Source organism: Balaenoptera musculus, chromosome 12 (genome assembly GCF_009873245.2).
Source record: "Balaenoptera musculus isolate JJ_BM4_2016_0621 chromosome 12, mBalMus1.pri.v3, whole genome shotgun sequence".
NCBI lineage: Eukaryota > Metazoa > Chordata > Mammalia > Artiodactyla > Balaenopteridae > Balaenoptera > Balaenoptera musculus.
The window spans coordinates 52671157-52691490 of record NC_045796.1 but is presented as its reverse complement, the minus strand read 5'-3'; the positions used below and the strand labels follow the sequence as shown (position 1 = coordinate 52691490).

Sequence of the window (20334 nt, the reverse complement as noted above, 5' to 3'; positions counted from 1 at the left end):
CACAGGCCCAGTTGGTCTGCAGCATGTGGGATCTTCCCGGACCAGGGCTCAAACCCATGTCCCTGGCATTGGCAGGCGGGTTCTTAACTACTGCACCACCAGGGACGCCCAGAACTGGTCACTTTAGAACAAAGTCAGACATCAACACAGGTCTCCTGGCCCCAGTGGATACCACGAACTGGTGGTGGGGTGGTCCGCCTCGACACAGGCCATTAGAGGAGGCACAGTCCTTAGAGAATTCAAGAACAATAATGAAACCAGCCGAAAGTTGGTCTGCTTTGTGTTATTACCGTGAGCAGTGATTTCGAGCAGCTTCAGTGTTTACATACCCTCCCTGCAGGGGTCGTGGACTCCCTCTGTCTACACGCATGGTATGCCATTGTCTGCCACCCAAGATGGGGCAGATGCAGAAAAAGGCAATGGCTTCAATATACAAATGAATCTGAAGTGCTGAAATGAATCTGCGCGTAGGGTAAGGAAGTTCTAATGGATTTTGTCTAACGTTGCCGCAGGTTGCTGTGGAATGATAATTAAACTCGTTCCTACAGAGCGCTTACTATGCTGCAGTCAGTGGCTGGGGCCGACGATCCAGTGGCGAGAAGCCAAACATCATCCTGCCCTTAGAAAGCTTGCAGTCTGGTGGGGAAGAAAAAAATTACAGCAGCCAGTGTAAGGGTGCACGTGTGTCAGGCCTAAGAGAGGGCAGAGTGGAGGTATTTGACTTGGTTAGTGAGGTTCAGGAAGGCCTTTTTGAGGAAGAGGTATAGTAGTTCTTCCAAGATTATTTGTCACACCAGAAACTAAAAATAAATAAAGAGAATTTTTTGCTTACAAGCAGCTAGTCATGAAGTCTCTAAATCTTTGGAGTAAACCCCACTGCTGGAGACACATCCTGTATCCTCCTAGTGTTGCATAGCTGTTCACTCCAGTGGGCCTGGGGCCTGGCTGGAGGCCATGCTGACAAGTCTGCTCAGGGCCCCCTCTGAATACCCCCCCTCCAGGCACCCTCCTTACATCAGTGGTTCTCGGGCTGCCTGTGCATTACTATCACCTGAGAGCTTAAAAAAAAAAAAAAAAAAACCATGTCGAGGCCCCACCCTGGACCAGTTAAATCAGAATCTTGGAAACATAGTGGGGAGGGGGGAGTTCAGGCATCAATATGTTAAAAAAAAAAAAAAACACCCCAGATGATTCTCATATGCAGCCAGAGCAGAGAACTACTGCCTTAGATGAATGCACTTAATTTCACTTAGTCCAGTAATAATAATTTAAAATTTTACATTAAAAAACTTGAGAATGCAAAGGGAATTACGTCAGTGAGAGGTGTGTGAGTGCTTGTGTGTGCACACACACGTGAGGGTGATGGTGCTCGGTCTTCTTGCATGTCGTGTGCTTTCCGTCTCTGTGGCATGTGGTGGAAACACAGCGAATGGCTGGAGGATGGAATTTCTTGGACTCAAGAATCAGGTTGATTATCAGAGGCAGACCATTCCAAGCTCCATAGAGTGTGATGCAGAGGCAAATACACGGTTTAATAAAGAAGCAAATTTCTGCCTTTCTCTCTCCAGTTCTAATCACTCCAACCCTCCTCTCCTTTCTCTTCCACTGCTGTTTTATTTACTCTCATAAATTATGAGACTTTATATAAAATCCTGTAGCCCCTTTGAGGAAGCACAGTCAAACCTTAATGGGTTTTTTTGTCCTTTAAAAACATAAAAAGCATTGTGAGCACCTTACATGTAAGTGGAATGAATATATTTTTGCCACTAATGTTGAAAATATCCCCAGGCATCTGGTGTGTATGAATGTGTATACATAGTACATGCATAATAAACATCTTCCACCTTATGAATATTTATACACAAGATACATATATATTGACTATAGACATACATATGTAAATAGTAGCCCTTGTAAACTATATGCCAAGTATGTTTCCAAGCATATGCATCATAGTGCATCAGGAATATAATAAACCTACCACCAAGTTTAGCATATTTTGAGGTGGCGTCTTCTACAGAGTTGTGGTAGGGTCTAGTTACTAACCACGTATGGGTTTTTTTTCATCACTGAAATGTTTGTTAAGCACCAACTAAAAGTAAGGCGCTGGGCATAGTAGAGTAAGAAAGATGAAATAGATGTGGTCCCTGCCTTCAAGAGACCTGCACCTCACAGAGTGCCTTAAAATTCACTTAAGAATCTGACATGTTTGCTACCCATTGGCATCTTATTGCTTTTTATACAGCTGCCTTTTATGTATACACTCTGCTTTAAAATGGGCCCCATTTAAGGCTCTATTGGCTTAAACGCTGATGTAGCTGCATAGTAGAACTGATGCTGTGAGAAGAAAACATCACTGGTTTCAGTGCCTTGATTGGACATGAGCATGCTTACACATTTTTTCTGTCACACATAGTCCAATCCTGCATTTTCATTTTACTCTGATTTGGTAGAGGGGGGAAAAAAGGTAAAATTAAAAGGCACCAAATCCCAGAGATGTTTGTAAATCTCAAAAATACTTTTTGTTACCCCAGTATTACTACCCTGACAGTCCACTTCCAAATTCCATCAGTTCCCTCCCTGCAATAAGTGGCAGAAGCCTTTATTAAAGGCAAGCTGTACGTTCTAAAATGTACAGAATAGTGATCCCTTTCTAAAATGACAATCCCTGGTCTAGCTGAGAGCTCTGAGTGATACTTGTCAGGGGCAGATTTCACGCCATTAAAAGAGAAACAATACATCAGCGCCGTCATCGCTATGCACAGATGTGTGCTCATTGTTTTCTCCCCCTCAATCCATACATCACAACAGGTAGTTCTCAGCTGTTCCCCTGGTGCCAGACATACATTTTATCTAAAGAGACAGCAGATAGAACTACCTGCTGCTTCCTGTGCGGCTCTCCCTGTGTTTCTCTCCCTTTTCCTACTTCACTTGGGCCTTTTAAAATCAGCTGGCAGGGAGCCAGGAGCTCATCATTTTAATGCAGTGCAAAATGGAATATGCATAATTATATGCAAGCCATATGTGAGGGAGACAGCTCAGCTGTGAATTTCAGGAGGCCAGGAAAGAGAGAGCAGTTAGGGCTGAGATAAGAGGAGTGCAGAGCAGAGTGCAAGTGTCACCCAAATGAATGGTTTAATGAGTGTGCTGCAGACACGCCTCCTTTCACCTACCTCTTTCTTCTCTCCAACTCCAAACCAGAAACCAATGGAGATTAGAAAGGGAAGACTGTATGCAAGGGGTATTGCTAATGGGTTCTGTTAATGTCTCCATTTAAACTTCAGCTTTCTTAATTAACAGTGTAGATGAAAATAACCAGTAACTTTTAATGCAGCTTCTTAATTAAATCTTTTTTTTTTTTTTTTACTGCATTTGATTGAAGAATCATTGTTCTTACTAGATCATTGCTCCTTTTAGATCTTTATTTAAAAATTGAGGGGAATCAGTTTATCTCTAATAGTATTACAATGCAAAATATAACTATGCAAATTGCTTTTCTTATGGCCTTGCTATTAGAATTTTTAAAAGTGCATTATCTAGAGATTGCTTAAGCATGCCAAAAAGTTTAAACACGTATGTATGTCATATAATCCTAAATGTGCAACAAAAGTCACTGGAAGTCTGAAGTGGTGGTAATTTTCAACAAAATTATTTGCTTTTGGTTTGTTTCGTATCATTTTAAATATTACACCACAATGAATTTGCATGTTCAAACTGAACTATGTAAAGAAAAATAAATCCCAAATTTTGATATCTAAAAGGCGTACTGCGTATTTAAACAAATTTCTTATTAATGTTGTGATTTCTGGATTCCCGTTTGTTTAATGATCTGAGCTGTTATGCTTTTAGCTTTTTTTCTTCCATTATTTGTAAGTCCCTAAATAGGCCATTATATTTCCCTTCAGGCTAGAGATGAAGATGGACATGCTGAAAATTTTCCCCAGCAGCACTATGCTAAGGAAACTCCAAGGCTTGCCTTCAAGAATAACTGCGAACTACTTGTAAGAATAACATACTTACAACAAGTCTAGAATGTTACTTTAGCACAGTGAAAACAGTTTTTGAAAGGGTTTGTTCATTATTACATAATTTTTGAAGTATTATAGTTTTTCTGTATAGAGTTCTAAATGCTAATTCTGATATCACTGAATATTAATTATAAGATCTCAAATTGTTTGCAAATCTTTTGTATCTGATTATAGAGCTTGGATGGCCCTGCTTTATTAGCTTGTTCTGTATAGTAGTTGATAAACAGCCATTTGGAGAATGGCTAGTAAAGTTAAAAATATAGAAAAGGACAGTTGATGTATGTAGCTTGGAAAGAAAAAACAAAAAATCCCATCCCCATCCCTCCTTCTACTTCCTAATTGTACACTATTTTAGGAGACAACATGGTAATATTTTGTTCTGCTAGGAAAGATAGCAGAGTTGACACGCAGTACTCCCTTTAGAATTCAAGTATTCCTACACTCTCTTGCCAAACTCAATCAGGCGCTTTCTCTCTCCTATGTAGAAGTCAAAGCAGCGACAGGATGCGGGGATGTTTCCAAGTCGTGAGAGAGAGGATCTCAGCTGTGACAGGGACTCTGTTCCAAAGCAGGGTTAATTTGCTGTTCATTTTAGCATTTATAGCGAGACAAGATGAAAAGCGAGCAGGAATGCCTATTATATTTCTATTAAATGAATCTGTTGGGACCTAATGTTCTTGATTAGCTTTTGAAAACGAGTGCTCTGCAATGCATTTTCTGTTTACCTAAAGTAAACAGAGAATGAATTGTCATTTATTTAGAGATTCAAACACTGCTTTTGAAAATGAAGCTTTATGAGGGATCTAGCTATGTTGTCCCTAAATGTTCTTTTCTTTTCAATTGCATTAAAGCAAAACATTTGCTCCAACTAAATGAAAACACTGAAAGAGAATGAGGATGCTCACTTGTTACATTTTGAGGTAGTCTCTTTTCTGTTTAGTTTTTTGGCCTAACATAGCACAGCCCTGCCAGGTCTCTGCATTAGGAAATCCCACATGTAACAGTCTTTGGACTTAGCTCTGATACCAACTGTTCATTAAAAACAAAGTGTCCAAAGAGCAGGAGAAGAGAGAAAAATACAGTTCTTTCTCATTCTAGCCACAGTAGCTGGATGTTGACAGTAAGAGACTCCTTCCCACTCCACAGTTTGCGTGGTTACAATAGCATCACTTATTCTGTGTGTCGTCCCTTGACCAACCAATCCACAGGCATATTTGTTGCTTATAAATGCAGTTTTTTTCCCTGACATTTTAACTCACCTTAGATTTTATCTTAGGGCCCTTAAACTTCCAGGCTTGCTAGCATTACCTGTTTGGGGGAAACCCTTTTCTTTCATTTTCGTTTTAATGTTTTACTCCGTAACTCTGATTTTCCAGCAGAAGACTATAGGGGCCATTTATACTATGTTTTGGTATCAAAATGCTTTTGAGAGTAGCTTACTTCTTTTTAGAGATACTGTTAAAACTAATATGCCATATTTGATTTTTTTTTCCTATTTATTGGAAAAATGAATGTGCTTGAGTTCTGGTTGTGGTCAGTTTATACTGGAGAAAGTAAAACATATATGTGAACATCTTTTCCAGCTATCTTTAGAGAAAATATATGTTTGGTCATTGCTGTGCTTAAACACGATATTGTGTTGGCAGTAGTTTTGAGAGATTGGTACAATCTTTGTCCTCTTAGTCGCTGTTAGAAATGCTTTATTTTGGTCAGCACACTTTCTTGCGATAAAAGAAAAAAAAAGGAATAGAGAGAAAAAACAAGTAAGCTTATTTCTCCAAGGAGAAATGTAATTTTTTTTAGTTGCAAGATAAAGGATGGTGTTTGGCTGGTTATGAAGCCCTGAGAAGTTATGCTTCTATATGAAAATGATTTGTTCATTCATAAGAGAGAAATAGGAAGTCCTTGGAGTTTTCTTAGTGCAGCTTAGGGCAAATTTTAAAAGACTTGGTGAGAGAAGATTGCAAACCCCACTCCAAAGGACTTTTCTTAGCTTAAGGGTGTGTCTGCCATCTTGCATGGTTCGCTAGAACAGGGGTGGCTTTAGAAAGTGGGGGAGCTCTTTGGAAGATGGTGATGGCTCTTGGGAGAAAGCCTTGAGGGCACAGGTTACTTCCAGGCTCCCAGGTGATCAGGAACACATGGCTGGAAGGCTAACCCTCTGGGCCACAGGTGCTGACAGAAAGTGCCCTGGCCAGGTAGATGGGACATGGCCTCTGACTTTATAACTGACTATTGATTGTCTCTGCTTCTTGGAAGAGGAGGAATATTAAGTAACCTAAACAAAAGCAAAGTAGAATCGATGCCTAGAATACACAAGTGTGTGTAATCAGAAGGCACTGACAAAGAAAGCATTGGCTGATAGAAAAATCTGCTATGTGACTGTCGATTTCCTGTAGGTATTGATTTGCCCATTTAAATCTCAAACTGTGATATGTGCCTTCACACTTAATGTACAACACAGATGACTAGATATTTAGCTTGGTGGCCAAGATTCTTTGGTTGGTGACTGTGTGGCAGTTTCCTTATGCTTTTTATTAATTTTGAAAATGCAAGGCTGTCAAGATGAGTGACATTAGATAAAACTTGAGTGTTATTTGATATATCACAATTCAGTGTGGCCCCATCTACCTCTTCATAGATAGATGTAGGTATACACACACACACACACACACACACACACACACACACACACACACACACACACACACCTCAGGGTCTTTTGCTGGCCTCAGTTTATGATCAAAGCAAATAACTTTCAGTAAAAGAAAATGTGGGAAATTCACATCACTTTAACAATACAGCAACATGGCTTATGAGAGCCCAGAAGAGGGAACACTTAGAGCCAGCCTCAGTGACTAGCCCTTGTCCCAAATTCCAACTCTGTTGCTAGTCCCTTTACCATTATTGCCTCATTCTTTTGGGACTAGAAGGCCTTCTCATTTCCCCTATTAAAATGCTCATATTGATGGTGGGAATTGCATTAAGAGCCAGAGTGGGAGGAGAACCTAAATCACACCTCTCTTAAGCTAGTACTTGCTCAGTTCTTGAAAGCCACCTGGGGTAACACCTAGCAGAAGTATAGCATACGCTGAGTCCTTGGAGGGAGAAGACTTCTAGCTAGAAAAAAAGGAACGTTGAAAGAGTTTGGGGAAGGACTTGAAGACAATTGGGCCTACTCCCCAAGTGTTCTTAGGGGGCAGAGAGCATCAGTCCAGAGAGTGTCACTGTATTCAGGAAGAAGGTCAAAATATGGTCAAAGATTAGCAGCAATCAGTGTGGTATAATTTGGTTGGAAAGAAACCAGGTTTAGGAAGTCTGAAAGGGGAAATAAGAGAAAGGAAACTCAAGAGGAGAACAGCCTGTCTTCCTTAGTTCCAGATTCCCGGGTCATCACCTAGACAAAGTTTGACTCCTTTTGGCTTTTCCCTACTCTGTTGAGGGTGGGAGTTTTGCAGAGGAAGGGGGAGGGGACCCTTAGTTGGGAAGCTAAATAAAAATAGTATTGGGGAATAATTCTTTCTTCTTTCTGAAAGAAGAATTCATTCTTTACAATGCCAATGTAGGGAGAAGATGAAAACTATTTTAGTTTTGTGGCCTTGTGAATAGAGCTGGTGGAGAGGAGAGTGGCCTAGGCAGTTCTGTGGGCTGATTTGTCCATCTTATTTCCTTGTGGAGGCAGCGAGGTGGATTATAAGAGTTGGATATCACCCTTAGGCAGAACTGCTCTGTATTAATGCATTGTTCAATTAACAAGATATTATTGATCATCTTCTATGTACAAGGCATTTTACTAGACAGTGCTTTTGGGGTTCACAAATAGAAAAAGACACAGTCCGTCCCTTCCCTGAAGGAGCTTACAATTCAGTAGGAAGAATAGGCATATGCAGTATTGTTAACCATCAGGAATGTGGGCCCTCCGGTCTTCCCGAAAGTTAGAATTTTGTCTCAACTAGACTTTATACCATATCACTCTGGTGGTAGCTAAGGATCATAGGCACAAAGGCTTAATATTTATGGTGATACATCTGGCATCATATCACATTGGACCCCCGTTTCGCCTCTTGGACCTCTATGCATTTCAGATCTTCATCGGTAAAATGTGATAATAAAAGGGTAATAGCCTCAAAGGATATTGTAAGGATCGAAAGTGATGACATATCGAAAGTGCCTGGTACATACAACATTCAGTATATATTCATTGCTATTATCATGATGCTTCTTTTTTTCATGATTATTATCATTACACAGTGAGCTGTGGTCCTAGAGAGCACCAACAAAGTTCTGGAGTACAAAGGAGGAAGAGATTATTTCCATATGCCATAATTAAAGACTTAACAAAGGAGGATACCTTTGATCTAGGCCTTCCATGGGTTGGATTTTCCATAGTCGGAGCTGGGGTATAAGGGAAGGGGTCATTCCAAGCAGAGGAAAATAGCATGGGCAAAGGCAAGGAGGTGGGAAAGTACAGCCCAGGTGACTCACACCTCAGTTGACAACTAAGTTGGCTGGAGTATAGGGTACCTGAAGGATACAGGGTGAGCTGGCAGGCCGGCCCATTTGCAGAGGTCTAAATAACTGACACCATCCTTTCAAGTCTAGACTTCAGTAGTTCTGCTTCATGGAAATTCCTAGTACTTCTGTGGATTAAAAAAAAATTATTATGGAAAATTCCTAACACATACAAAAGTAGAGAGTCATATAATGAACCTCCATGTACTAACAATTATCGACTATTAATCTTGCTTCACCTACCCCTTTACCCATCCCACCCTTTTATTCTGCTGAAGTATTGTGAAACATATATGCTTTTTTGTTTGTTTTGTTTTTTTGTAAAGACTAGCACACCACTTCTCTGGCTATGAAGAATCCATTGAGACCGAGTAAACTGGGAATTAGAGCTTTGTGACTATGTATACATAAAACCAATGAATCTTGGTTATGCAGTATGCTCTTCCCTCCCTGCTGAGCACAGCCTTGTAAGGCTTGTACGATCAGATGGAGTTTTAAAAACCCTTAAGGTGAAAGACTTGCCACAATGCTAGTGATGACTTGAGTCTTCTTTGTTCTTCTATATTTTAATTTTTCTTTCTTTTTTTATTGATGTATAGTTGATTTACAATGTTTTGTTAGTTTCTGCTGTACAGCAAAGTGATTCAGTTATACATATGTGTACATTTTTAAAATATTCTTTTCCATTATGGTTTATCACAGGATATTGAGCATAGTTCCCTATGCTATACAGTAGGACCTTGCTGTTTATGCATCCTACATAGAATAGTTTACATAGGCCCCTAGTTTTAAATGTATTTATTTAAAAATAAGATCAGATCTCTTTGCAACCCAGCGCATCTCACCAGTACATGTTGGCCTCATCACGGCAATGAGGGGGAATTCTGGATTGCTGTCAGATATCAGCTATTACTAGGCCTTTCTGGCTAGATCATGGAATCGTAATGAGAACTCCCAAAAGGTGATAAAAACAGCCACATTTCACTTGAAACTTGATAGGCTTTTCAAAATAGGTATAATTGACTGAAGACCTCCCTTAACACTGCTAGTCATGCAGAAAGCCAGATACATGCCCCAGCTCAACTTGAATTGACACACTGTTTCTTTGCTGTTACAACTGAGCAGCCCAGGCACTGAGAATTAAAATTCATGGTGACACACTTGGACTTCCATCACATCAAATAAAATATCATATGATGTATGTGTATGTAGTATGCTGTGTACCAGTTTCCTGAAATAGTAATTGTAAAAGCCCCAAAGGTGTAAAATGACCCAGAAATCCCCAGGGGATGGGTTGTTGTCTAGAGAGAGTTGGCCTATCCAACCATTTTTTTCTATCCACCCTCCAGATCCCTTTACTCTGGAGCTATTCCTGTGTTCCCACAGTTCTCTGAACTATTTTTTTTAAAGAAAAATTGACCGTTTTAGAAAGAAGAGGACCAATCTTAGACTGAACAAGGGTCAGTTCCAATAGACGTGGCACCATTATGCTCTCCATCTAGACCATCTGGACTTTAACACAGGCAGAAGAGTGGATTCCACTTGAGTTGTCCTATTTCACCTGCACATTCCTCTGTTTCCATCTGTGCTGTTGTTTCCCCTGGCTCTCCAGCTGGCTCTGCTGCTTCTCTCTTTCTCTTTTTAGCCCCTTGGCTCTCATTGCTGCCATGGTCTTGTGATTTAGAGCCTTTTTCTTCTCCTGTACAAAGACCCTCTCCCACAAAGACATCTCCCCTCACCTACCACCCGTGGAAACCCTATTTTAACTGTCCCTTTTAGTTTCTTTCTTTGGGGGAGAAGCTGTCTGCAGGAGGGCTGGAGTTCCCCTGCTTCTGCTCTGGTGTAGGTACTCTGCTTGGGATTAGATTTGATTGGAGACCCTTGGTCCCCTGCAAGCTCCCTTTTCCAAGGCATGGAGATCTTCGCCTTTCCCATTCCAGGGCCATTGTGCAAAAAGGTCAGAGGCATATGGTTTGGTGTTCATGCTGGCTTACATGAGCAGTCCATCACACAGTACATCACAGTGGTTCTTGGAGCCAGAGAGAGGTATCGAGGACCATGTGTTCTCCAGGGGAGGCACTGTGGTATGGTGGGTAAGAGTGGGTGTCCCAGGCCCAGCTCTGCAGACACGCCAGCTGTGCAAGCTGGGCAACTTTCCTACCTGCCCTGAGCCTCAGTGCCTTTATCAATACAATGAAGATAAATATAGTAGCTGCCTCATAGGGTTGTTTTCAGGAGTAAATGAGATCATGTATATGAAGCACTTAGTGTGCCTGACACATACTAAGAAAAAGTTCAATAAGCAGCAGTCTTATTACTAATAAAATGGATCTAGGAGGTGACATTAGTTTAAACAAAATCTTCAGGCAAATGCTGGAAGTACCTGCCTTTATTCTCTAACAAGAGTCTCTTTCCAGTGGGGTCGGATAGAAGCCCATAGGTAATATTTTAATTTAGGACAAAACTTCAGAGAAACCCTTGAACATCCACTCACTTGCCTATTTATGCGGAGGGCACTAGAGATGCCTGTTGGCTGCATAGCAAATGTTGCTGATTTGTGAGGTACTAAAATGTTGGAGGACTTTTTCAAAGAAGAATTTAAAACTTCCAAAAAATAGTATGGTGTTGGGGTGAAGAGCTTGGGCTCTTGAACCAGACTATTTGGTTCAGATTCAGGAGGCTCCACCACTCCACCCACTGGCTGTGTGACCTTGGGCAAGTCACTGAATATCTCTGTGTCCATGTCCTTGTCTGTAAAATAAGGACAACAATCCTATGTATCCTGTAGGGTTGGTGTGAGGTCTGAATGAATGAATACCCCTATGATGCTTAGAACGGTATTCGGCAAACGGTTGGCATTCAATTGAGGTTGTTGTAATTATGATTATGATTATTTCTTTCAAGGTTGCATACTTACTAGCACATCATAGAATACCATTGACCAAAATTTCTAGCAACAGATTATCTGAAAGTCTTGAGTATTTATATTTGCATGCAAAAGCCACAGTAATTCCTTGTGAACAATAAGAGGGACGAGGTGCATTATGCAGACAATTCTCATAGCTAAGCTTTTTAAAAAAATATATAACTGTCCAAGAAGATTCTACGTGATCCAAGACCCCTTCATCTTGCTCTCCCCTTTAATACTAAAATTGTTCATCTTAGAAATATACAACTAAGAAAATAAATGCAAAGCAAAGGAAAAATATAATTTACACATGTAAATGTCTGCAGTAGCAAATGGATGTGCCTCTGATAAGCCTGTTAAGGGAAGGAGACAAGAAACCATCCTTTGTGGGGCGCCTCCAATGTGCCGTTGTGCTTGGTCTTTACAGACCCTTTTTTAGACCCTGTACGCTCTATACCTTTGCTAGTAGATATTGTTATTATTGTTTTACAGATGGGGAAATTAAAATTCGGGGATGTTACGTTCCTTGCCCTGGGAGAGAGGAAGGGATCTAGTGAGCAGGCGCAGAGCCTAGATTTGACCCACATCTCTCTGACCTGTGCTCAGGCCAAGACACACTGCCACCTTCTCAAGGTAGGGACCGGGTCTGATACATTCTTCCGTCCCAGGGCGAGAGAAGGGGTTCAATCTATGTTGGTGACATGAAGGAATTAAGCAATTAATCCAGAATCGCTCTTTGTAGCTTCTTTATGGTAACAATTCTTTGGTAGAATTCTGAAGCCAGAAAGAACATCTGTGGGAATGTTAGGAAGGGGAGTTTATTCAGAAAGGCATGTCAGTGTTTGAGAATTTCCAATGAATACTAAATTGTAGGGAAAGGAACCAAAGTATATATATTTTTAAATTTGGTACTGTATAGAAAATATAATTTTCAATGTGTTATAAGCGTTTCAGTGGGTTTTTAAAAATCTGACAGCAATAGATGATATATGATAAATGTTAAATCTTCTTTTGAAGATTTTGATTCTTTTTACAATCAGTAAGGCCGTTTCAAAAAGGCTTGGCCTCTTTTGATTTGGTGGGGTTGTATTCCTCGGGGTGAACTGATCTATTGCCTTCAAGACTTCCGGCCATCAGGTAGCATACTGGAGTTAGGGGTCAGTGACATTTTCCCTCATTGTTTTAATTGCTAGAACTGAACAATTACCTAAAGTACCAAAGAGAATTCACCTTTGATGGCTTGATAGAAACTCTACATCATATATCAAGCAAAGCCAGAAAACCAGATAGGATATCAATTATCAATATAAAAGTGCCTAAGAAACCAGCCAGAACTAGTATTAATCATATTTAGTCATATGCTTGGTTTATGGCTAGAAGAACAAGCTAATGAAAGTCTCTTGGGAGAAAAAGGGAAAGGGAATAAAAAATATTTGGACTTGAGAAGAATGACATATGAGTAATAAAGGAGGCAAGAAATCGGAGATGGGAATGTGGGGGTGATGGGGGACCGGTGAGAGGAAATTTCAAAAGAAGAAGAAAGATAGACGGCCATGATTAAATGGCAAATAAGCAGGTTCAGGCAAATAAGGTCTTTAATGTGTTTTCTCATTGAATTTGGCTTAAGCGCCTTTTGTAATCATGTTTTTTGTACACTTCCTACTCTTCTGGTTTGAGGCATCGGACTCTCCATGAGGGCTGTCTTCCCAGCTTCTCCTCCCTGGCCACGTGCAACCAGAAGTTGAGATAACCCTCTTTTAATTCCAGATGAGGCTCCCCTAGCTGAGAGCTCTGTGAGGCAAGACCTTTGTCTTTCCTCACCGTACCCCTGAGAACCATGCTTGCCCAGCCCGTATTTTATGACTCCAAGCTCTCACTGCCAAGGGCCCAGGTTCAACCCCTTGTCAGGGAACTAAGATCCCGCGTGCTGTGCAGAATGGCCAAAAAAAAAAAAGGGGGGGATTGCATGTTACAGTTGATGACTTGTCATTTTTTTAATTGGCAATGTTTTTTCCTAGTGGTATAAGATAATAGCATCTTAACGATCAGTGGTGATATAGATTCAATGATCTATGGAGGTAGGTGCTCAAAAATTATTTGTTGGTTGAACGCATGCAATAACATATCCCCCTGGTTCTAGTTCACGTAAAAACGAAATGCTTAAGGTTGGGTCTGGATTGTGCATTGGCCACGGACAAGGTGGAGTGGAGGGTTGGTCTGTGGTTGTCTTGGCTGAGAATTTTCCTGCTGTATCCTTTCCTTTCAGTGGAGCTGATAGATGGCTTTGTTCATAATTTCAAGTGAAATGTTGAACCAGTTAAGACATACTCCCGATAAGCCAGGTTTAAAATAATAAGCAGTACTTTTGCCTTAATTATCCAGAAAAGTGCTTACTGTTCTACTTTGGATTGCATATCCATCAATATTTCTCTTGAAAATCCATGAAGATACATTGGTGGAGAAGCAATGGTTTCTCTCTCTCTCTCTCTCTCTCTCTCTTTCTCAATAGAACGAGCTGTAGATTCCATTAGGATAAAGTATGGGGTTTTTAAATAAATCAGGATAAAGTATGGGTTTTTAAAATAAATCAGGATCTTTTTACCCATCATCATCACCAACACCATCATCTCTTAGAGAGGTTCCCAATCTACAGAAGAGACAAGTACACATAGCTAAGTACATTTCCTACACTTCAAATTTGATAATCCACCTTCAGGATATCAACTAAGTTACACCCTATATTTAACTTTGTGAAATACTCTGCTGTTTTATAGTGTTCAGATCTCAATATAGTTTGGTTTCCTTTGAATGGAAAATTTGAATCTGATTCTGATATTGCAGCAGGATCTGTTATACTCTTCTTTGTGTGAACACAGAAGGGGAAAACCACATAAACATTTTTAAATGTCAAAGCCTGAGATGGGAAGGGAGGCAATATTTAATATTGAGCATATACTAGAATAAGGCCTTCAAATGAAAAGTATCCTGATTATTAAGATATATGAAATACTTTGGGGTCTCCATTATATAGCCATTTCAAGCAGTGGTGTTTTTAACTTCTAAATTGTCTGATAAATGTGTTAGGACAAAATGGTGTAAACACAGTTTTGGCTTAGCGTAATATTTATATATTTGCCAGAGAGCTTGAATTTTGACAATTTGTGACATCATTGTGTATATAAAATACAGTATATGAAGGCAAATTATATATCCCATGCAGAAATGTGAATACATACATAAAGGAAAATGAAAATAAACTAGAGCATTACAGAAGTGCTTATGAGCCTATGGCATTTAACACATCTCAATCATTTATGCAGTATTTGATATAAACATCAAAAACATAATTTGATGTTTATATATGAACACATAAAAATAAATAACTTGGAAAAATAAAGTTGTAGTGAAATTTTCATTTTCATTTTTCCTTAGCACTTTTATTTTTAAACAATGTTATGACTGTCATCAAATCAGCCAAGTTGAGAATTGAGCTGCATCAGTAGAGACAGCCGGTCTTGATAATTCAAACCCAAAAGACCTTTTCTCAAGGGATATATTCTCTGGTGTGTTTGGTCTGGATAGTTTCTTACATCTCTAATTTATTCTTCTGTGTACCTTGCATGAAGACGATATCTATAATTCAATGCAATATCTGTAAAGATTTAAAACCTTTTCTAAAAACCTGGGTATTTAGTGTCATGGACACAACTCAGGGCATAATATGAGAGTAGGTGGTGATGGGATATGTATGTGACCCAGATTTTGAAGATATTTGTCTTTCAGTCGAGGTGCATTTATTGAGTACCTGCCATCTCCCCAGTGCTGTGCTTAAAAGACGTGTGTTGCAGTGCAAACACAGCATAAAATATGGATCCTTCTCATAAGGAGCTTACATGCAAACTGTGCTGATATGAACAGTGAACTTCCAGTGTATATTAAAGTGCCAGATGTGGTGGTATGCTGATTAGAGAATAGAAATATGTATTAAAGTATTATGTGTACAAAAAGGAAGTAAAGGGTCATTTAATGGGGAAGAGATGGTGGGCTGGAGTCATCAGGAATGGATCCTCAGAGGAGGTGGGGCCTGGGCTGGTCCCTGTAGGAAGGGGAATGGAAGTATATCTCAGAGAAAGAGAAGACTGTTGGTGGAATGATGGGAGGGAGGTGAGCAGGGAGCACGTGGGGGTCATCAAGACACTGCCTGGCATCATTTTGTGAGTAGTGAGAATAGAGTTAACTCGGTAGGTTGTGGTCAAATAATAAAAACAGTGAAAGCCAGACAGCTAATTTTACATTTGGTGTTTTAGGCTATGGGATCTGTATTAGGTAACTGCGCCAGGAAGTGCTATTATGAAAGCAGTGCTTTCACGCCTTGGAGGACATGAGCAGCGAGACTTCTAGAAGGTGGTTAGAACAGTCCAGGCACACTGTGATGAGGACAAGTGCTTCTCACAGCTGGAAAGGCAAGAAAGAGACTGGAAATGACTGTCCAAAAATATTGGCCATCAAGTTCTTATGACCATGTTAATATGAGTAACTGGCAAAGATTTCATCTCAAGCCAATTTTCTTATAAATTTAGATTTTGGATAAGAGTCGTAATTGAGTAAGTAGGTAGTTGTGTACAATGGGAAAAACTGAGATCAAAGTAGAAGCAAGAAACTGAACTGTGATCCAGAATGATTCAGGGATCATGGTGATTTAAACACAAACTAGGGGGAAAAGGGTCTTAAATTTGGATTAAAGAGGGATAGAATCTCCCTTAACAAGAATGCAATAACCCCTTTGCCCAGAGAACAGCACAGAGGCAGTGCAGCGTATGTGCCCTGGAGTCACACTAACCTGGTTGTGGGGTGACTAGCTTTGTGGCCTTGGGAAGGTCGGTTTCTGCATGTGTGAAACAGGAACGATAGCTGCATACACCATGTAGAGTTGCCATAAAAGCTAAATGAGATAATACATATAAAGTGCTTCGTGTATAATAAGCACTCAATAAAAGGTAACTAATAAAGGGAATAAACCCCCTTTTTTGTATTCAACTTTTAAGAGAAAGAAAGAAATGCCAGTAAATAAAACTCACATGAATATTTAGATTCCTTGTTTTTTAAAAATGAAGACAAAAATCTTATAACACATAGTTTTGGATTGCGTGGATTTAGCTTACTCTTTACACCTTGCACCTGTACAAGACTCTAGAAGGAGAACTGGTATTTATCCAGTAACGACCCTAAAGATTTTCAAGATCTTCATCAAAGAAAAAACATCTTATTGAATTTACTGTCTTTACTAAGATAGAGTATTAGACTAATATAAAATGGTTTTGGGGGAAAGAATTCTTACACAAAAAGGGTTTGCTAGTTAAACCTCCAAAGCAAATTTCTTATAATCCCACATTCCCTGATTTTCCTAATTACCTGACTATTTAAAACTTTACTTTTCTTTTGGAAGTAAACACCATCACCCTCTTCTTTGGCCATCTTCTTTGTTCATATGCTGATAAGTTTCAGGATGTATCAGTTAGGCACTTAATTATTGATTTGATAAATCAGTTTTCCTTTGGCCTGATTTAGCTGTCTAGAAGGCATGTGGAACTTGTTACAGTCGTAAAATGAAAAAAAAAAAGCAAAAATCCAAAATAATGTGAGCAAATGTCATTAAGTGAACATGATAAAGCTGGAAAGCATCTCTCTTGGTTAGAACTCTCTTTGAAATTGTTGGCTGCCTCTATCCTACACAGATTATCAAGGTCATGTTCAAGATTAAAATGAGCTGTGGGACAATAAATTGCCCTTTATAGCAGAAAAACATGCAAACAGAAAATGAGACCTAATGTCTTTCCACATGCCCTGATTTTTTTTCTTTCTGAGCCTAATACACCTATTTAGTCTAATTTAGTTTTAGCTTTAGTTATGGTTTCTAAAATTACAATGTGTGTGAGGACTGGAATTTTTTTCTTCCAACAGCAATTAGAGTATACGTAATATGCTTTTCTCTCCTCCTTTGGGGAAGGGTAAGAGTCACATATCTCCCTACTGTCTCTGTGTCTAGTCAGCCTGCTGTGGGGACGCCTCTCACGGGGCCCAGGGTGGGAACAGTTCCTCTCAAGAACCAGCAGCCCCATAGCCTTGCATCTAGACTGGCTCTCATGTCCTCAAAGTGTTAGCCCCAGCAAACAGTGAAAGAACAATAATGTCTTTTTAGATTGTGAAACTAACCATACAGAGTTATTTGTAGATTTGAAAGTACGACTTAAAAAATGTAGTTGAAGCCACTGTTTTTTTTTTTTTTTTAATGACCACAGTACATGGGTTTACATTTTAAGTTTTCTATCCCAAGAAAGAAATGACAGGACTGTTAAGGATGCTGATGGTTAGAGCAAGAAACCTGGGAATAGACAAAGGTTCTGCAATCAGTTCTCCTTCACTCTCAGCTGCCATCATCACCATCTCTCTGGCTTATCCTGGCCATGCATTAACATCTCTTAACTATTTCCATAAATTAGAGAACTTTATGCAGGTGCCACACACAATCATGCTTTCCTCAAAGCCCATGTCATCAATTTCTTCCATCATTCAGTCAGCAAGCTTTTACTGAGTGCTTACGATGTGCAGGGCGCAAGATCATCTTGGATAGGTACGAAATGGACTACATCTTCACAGAATTGCCCCCTGGTCTTTATAAGTTCTTTGTATATTTACTTTATATTATAGTTAGATGATAGATGATAGATAGATAGATAGATAGATATAGACATACGTAAGTATTTATAAAATCATTTTACTAAAGGCTTTGAATAAGCGCTCAAGAAATACCTACTGCATGAATGAATGAACAAACCGTACTGGTGTGGCTCCCTGTTGGCACTTTTCCACAGCCAGCTCAGACTCCAAGGTCTCTCCTGCGTCTAGGGAGTTGTCAGGAATGTCTGGAATGCGGCAGCACTGGCTGAATGGAGTTCCTCTCTGATAGATTTCTGAGTTGTCTGGTTTCTTGGGCAGAATGAATAGTGGCGGAAGGTGTAGGAGCCACTTCTGGGCTCTGAGAACTATCTGGGGTTCCCTCTCTGAACTGTGGCTTACCTCATAGTCTCCCCGCCACCCCAGTCACCCAGGTTTCTTTCCCACATGAGAGTGGGGCCTGGAAAGAATTTTCTCCAAATTGCATTCAATGCCGCATATCCATGTTTGTGTTTGAATTTAGCTACTAGAGAAAGTATCAGATGTAGTATTCAAGGCATTAGATTTAAAAATATGTATTTTTCATTCTTTTCGAACTATTTAGATTAAGATTTTAAATGAAAGAATTGCTTTGGCAACACGACTACATTCCTAGGTTTAAGTGAGACACTCGGTCTATCTGGTCTAGGATGGCAAGCAAAGCTTCCAGAAATCCCCCTAGCCCTCTTCCAGCTCCTTCTCTCTCTCAGGTGATTTTCATACAAAATGTCAGTGGCTCCAAGATGCAGTTTTCTCAGAACCCTCATTCTGTTGAATTGGCCCCATAGAATGATCATACTTCTTTTTGAAATAGAACTATGCAAAGTCTTGAATTCTATTACAGAATTTAATACCAATAATTACTTAAAATTTAATGAATTTCACTACTGACTTAATTGCTTTTGAGTAGTTCCACTTAACTTATTAAAGACAAGCAAGGACATATTCATTTAATGAGCAGCAGAAGTCTTGCCCTCACATCTGCCTACGTTCTCTTTTCAATTAATCAATTATAGTCCGATGGTGTGTAATTACACATTAAGAAAGTTATTGGATATCTCAGCATGTCTGTCCCTGGGGGGGCTCATGAATACACTAATATAACACACCTGTAATGACCTGTGCTTAGATCTACAACTTACACTCATTTCTCTCCCTCTCTTCCTCTCTCTTTGCTAAATTAAGATGAGAGCAATTACCATTAACTTTTTGAGTCACATCTAGTCAATGTGATATGGAGAGAGAAAGTGAAAAAGACTGAAAGAAAAGTAAAAATGGAGGAAAAAGACTTTATCTCCAAGTATGAGTAATCTGCCTTTTGAAATTAAGCTTCCTGAGACCTGGTCTTGAGAGCCATTGTAGCAGTGGTCGGTGGTCGTCCATCAGAACTGTGTCTACTGAATCGTACCGAATTCTTGAGAAAATCAGGCCAGCATTATTTGAACTCAAATAGTGTCTTGCTTCCCAGCTTCCTTCAATCTCCTGATGAGAGAAATAGGAAAACCTTTTGAAATCACATTCAGGCAAATTTGCTTGGCTTGTTTCAAATCAAACCAAAGTCTGGAACTGATCCCCAAGCAGGAGCGCTAAGCCTCCGCATAGCAACTAAGCCGCGTTAAAAAAAATAATAATAACAAAGAAAGAAAGAAAAAAGAACCCACTAAAAATGCAGCACAAACAAAGAGCAAATTTTACTACGTTCATGGCCTAAAGGCTCTGGTTATGTGAAGGGGTCTATTTCAGTATGTCCTTCTGATTTATGCTAAATCAGTAAAACCCAACAAGAACCTCTTAATCCAAATTATATAGTCAGAGACATTCTAAATGCCTAAACCAACCAAGTGATTTTAAGCAAATGCCCTGTTAAAATAAGCTTTTGATGTCTGCACAACTCCAACTCAAGAAGCAATCTGTTGACATTTTCGGCAAATGCTATCTTCGTCTGAGACAGAGGCAGCCGTGGCTTCTTCAGAGTATTTTTCAGAGTAAAGCGATTCTTCTCTCCTTCCCTCCCTCCTCCCCAACAAAAAACCCTGCTTCTATTATCCCCTCATTGAGGTACTGACACGGTCAAGTCTATTGTGATGAATGGCTGTCCATCAGGATAGAAAGAAGGATACATTGGTACTCAGCTAGCAGATGCTCATGAACATGCAAATGAATGTGGTGAGC

General features: G+C 39.8%; 1 protein-coding gene across 4 annotated transcripts in view; it reads left to right on the top strand.

The window, feature by feature from the left end:
- LOC118905362 (sine oculis binding protein homolog) overlaps positions 1-20334 on the top strand; it is a 157058-nt gene that overhangs the window by 86737 nt on the left and 49987 nt on the right. For 2 of the 4 annotated variants that reach the window (XM_036872004.1, XM_036872007.1), the window contains one exon: positions 3906-4001. The exons of 1 other annotated variant lie outside the window; for it this stretch is intronic. In XM_036872004.1, coding sequence (XP_036727899.1) covers positions 3906-4001 — 96 coding nt within the window. Of the gene's footprint in view, positions 1-3905; positions 4002-11940; positions 12082-20334 lie in introns of all 4 variants that reach the window. One more of the 4 variants, XM_036872003.1, reaches the window with a different exon arrangement.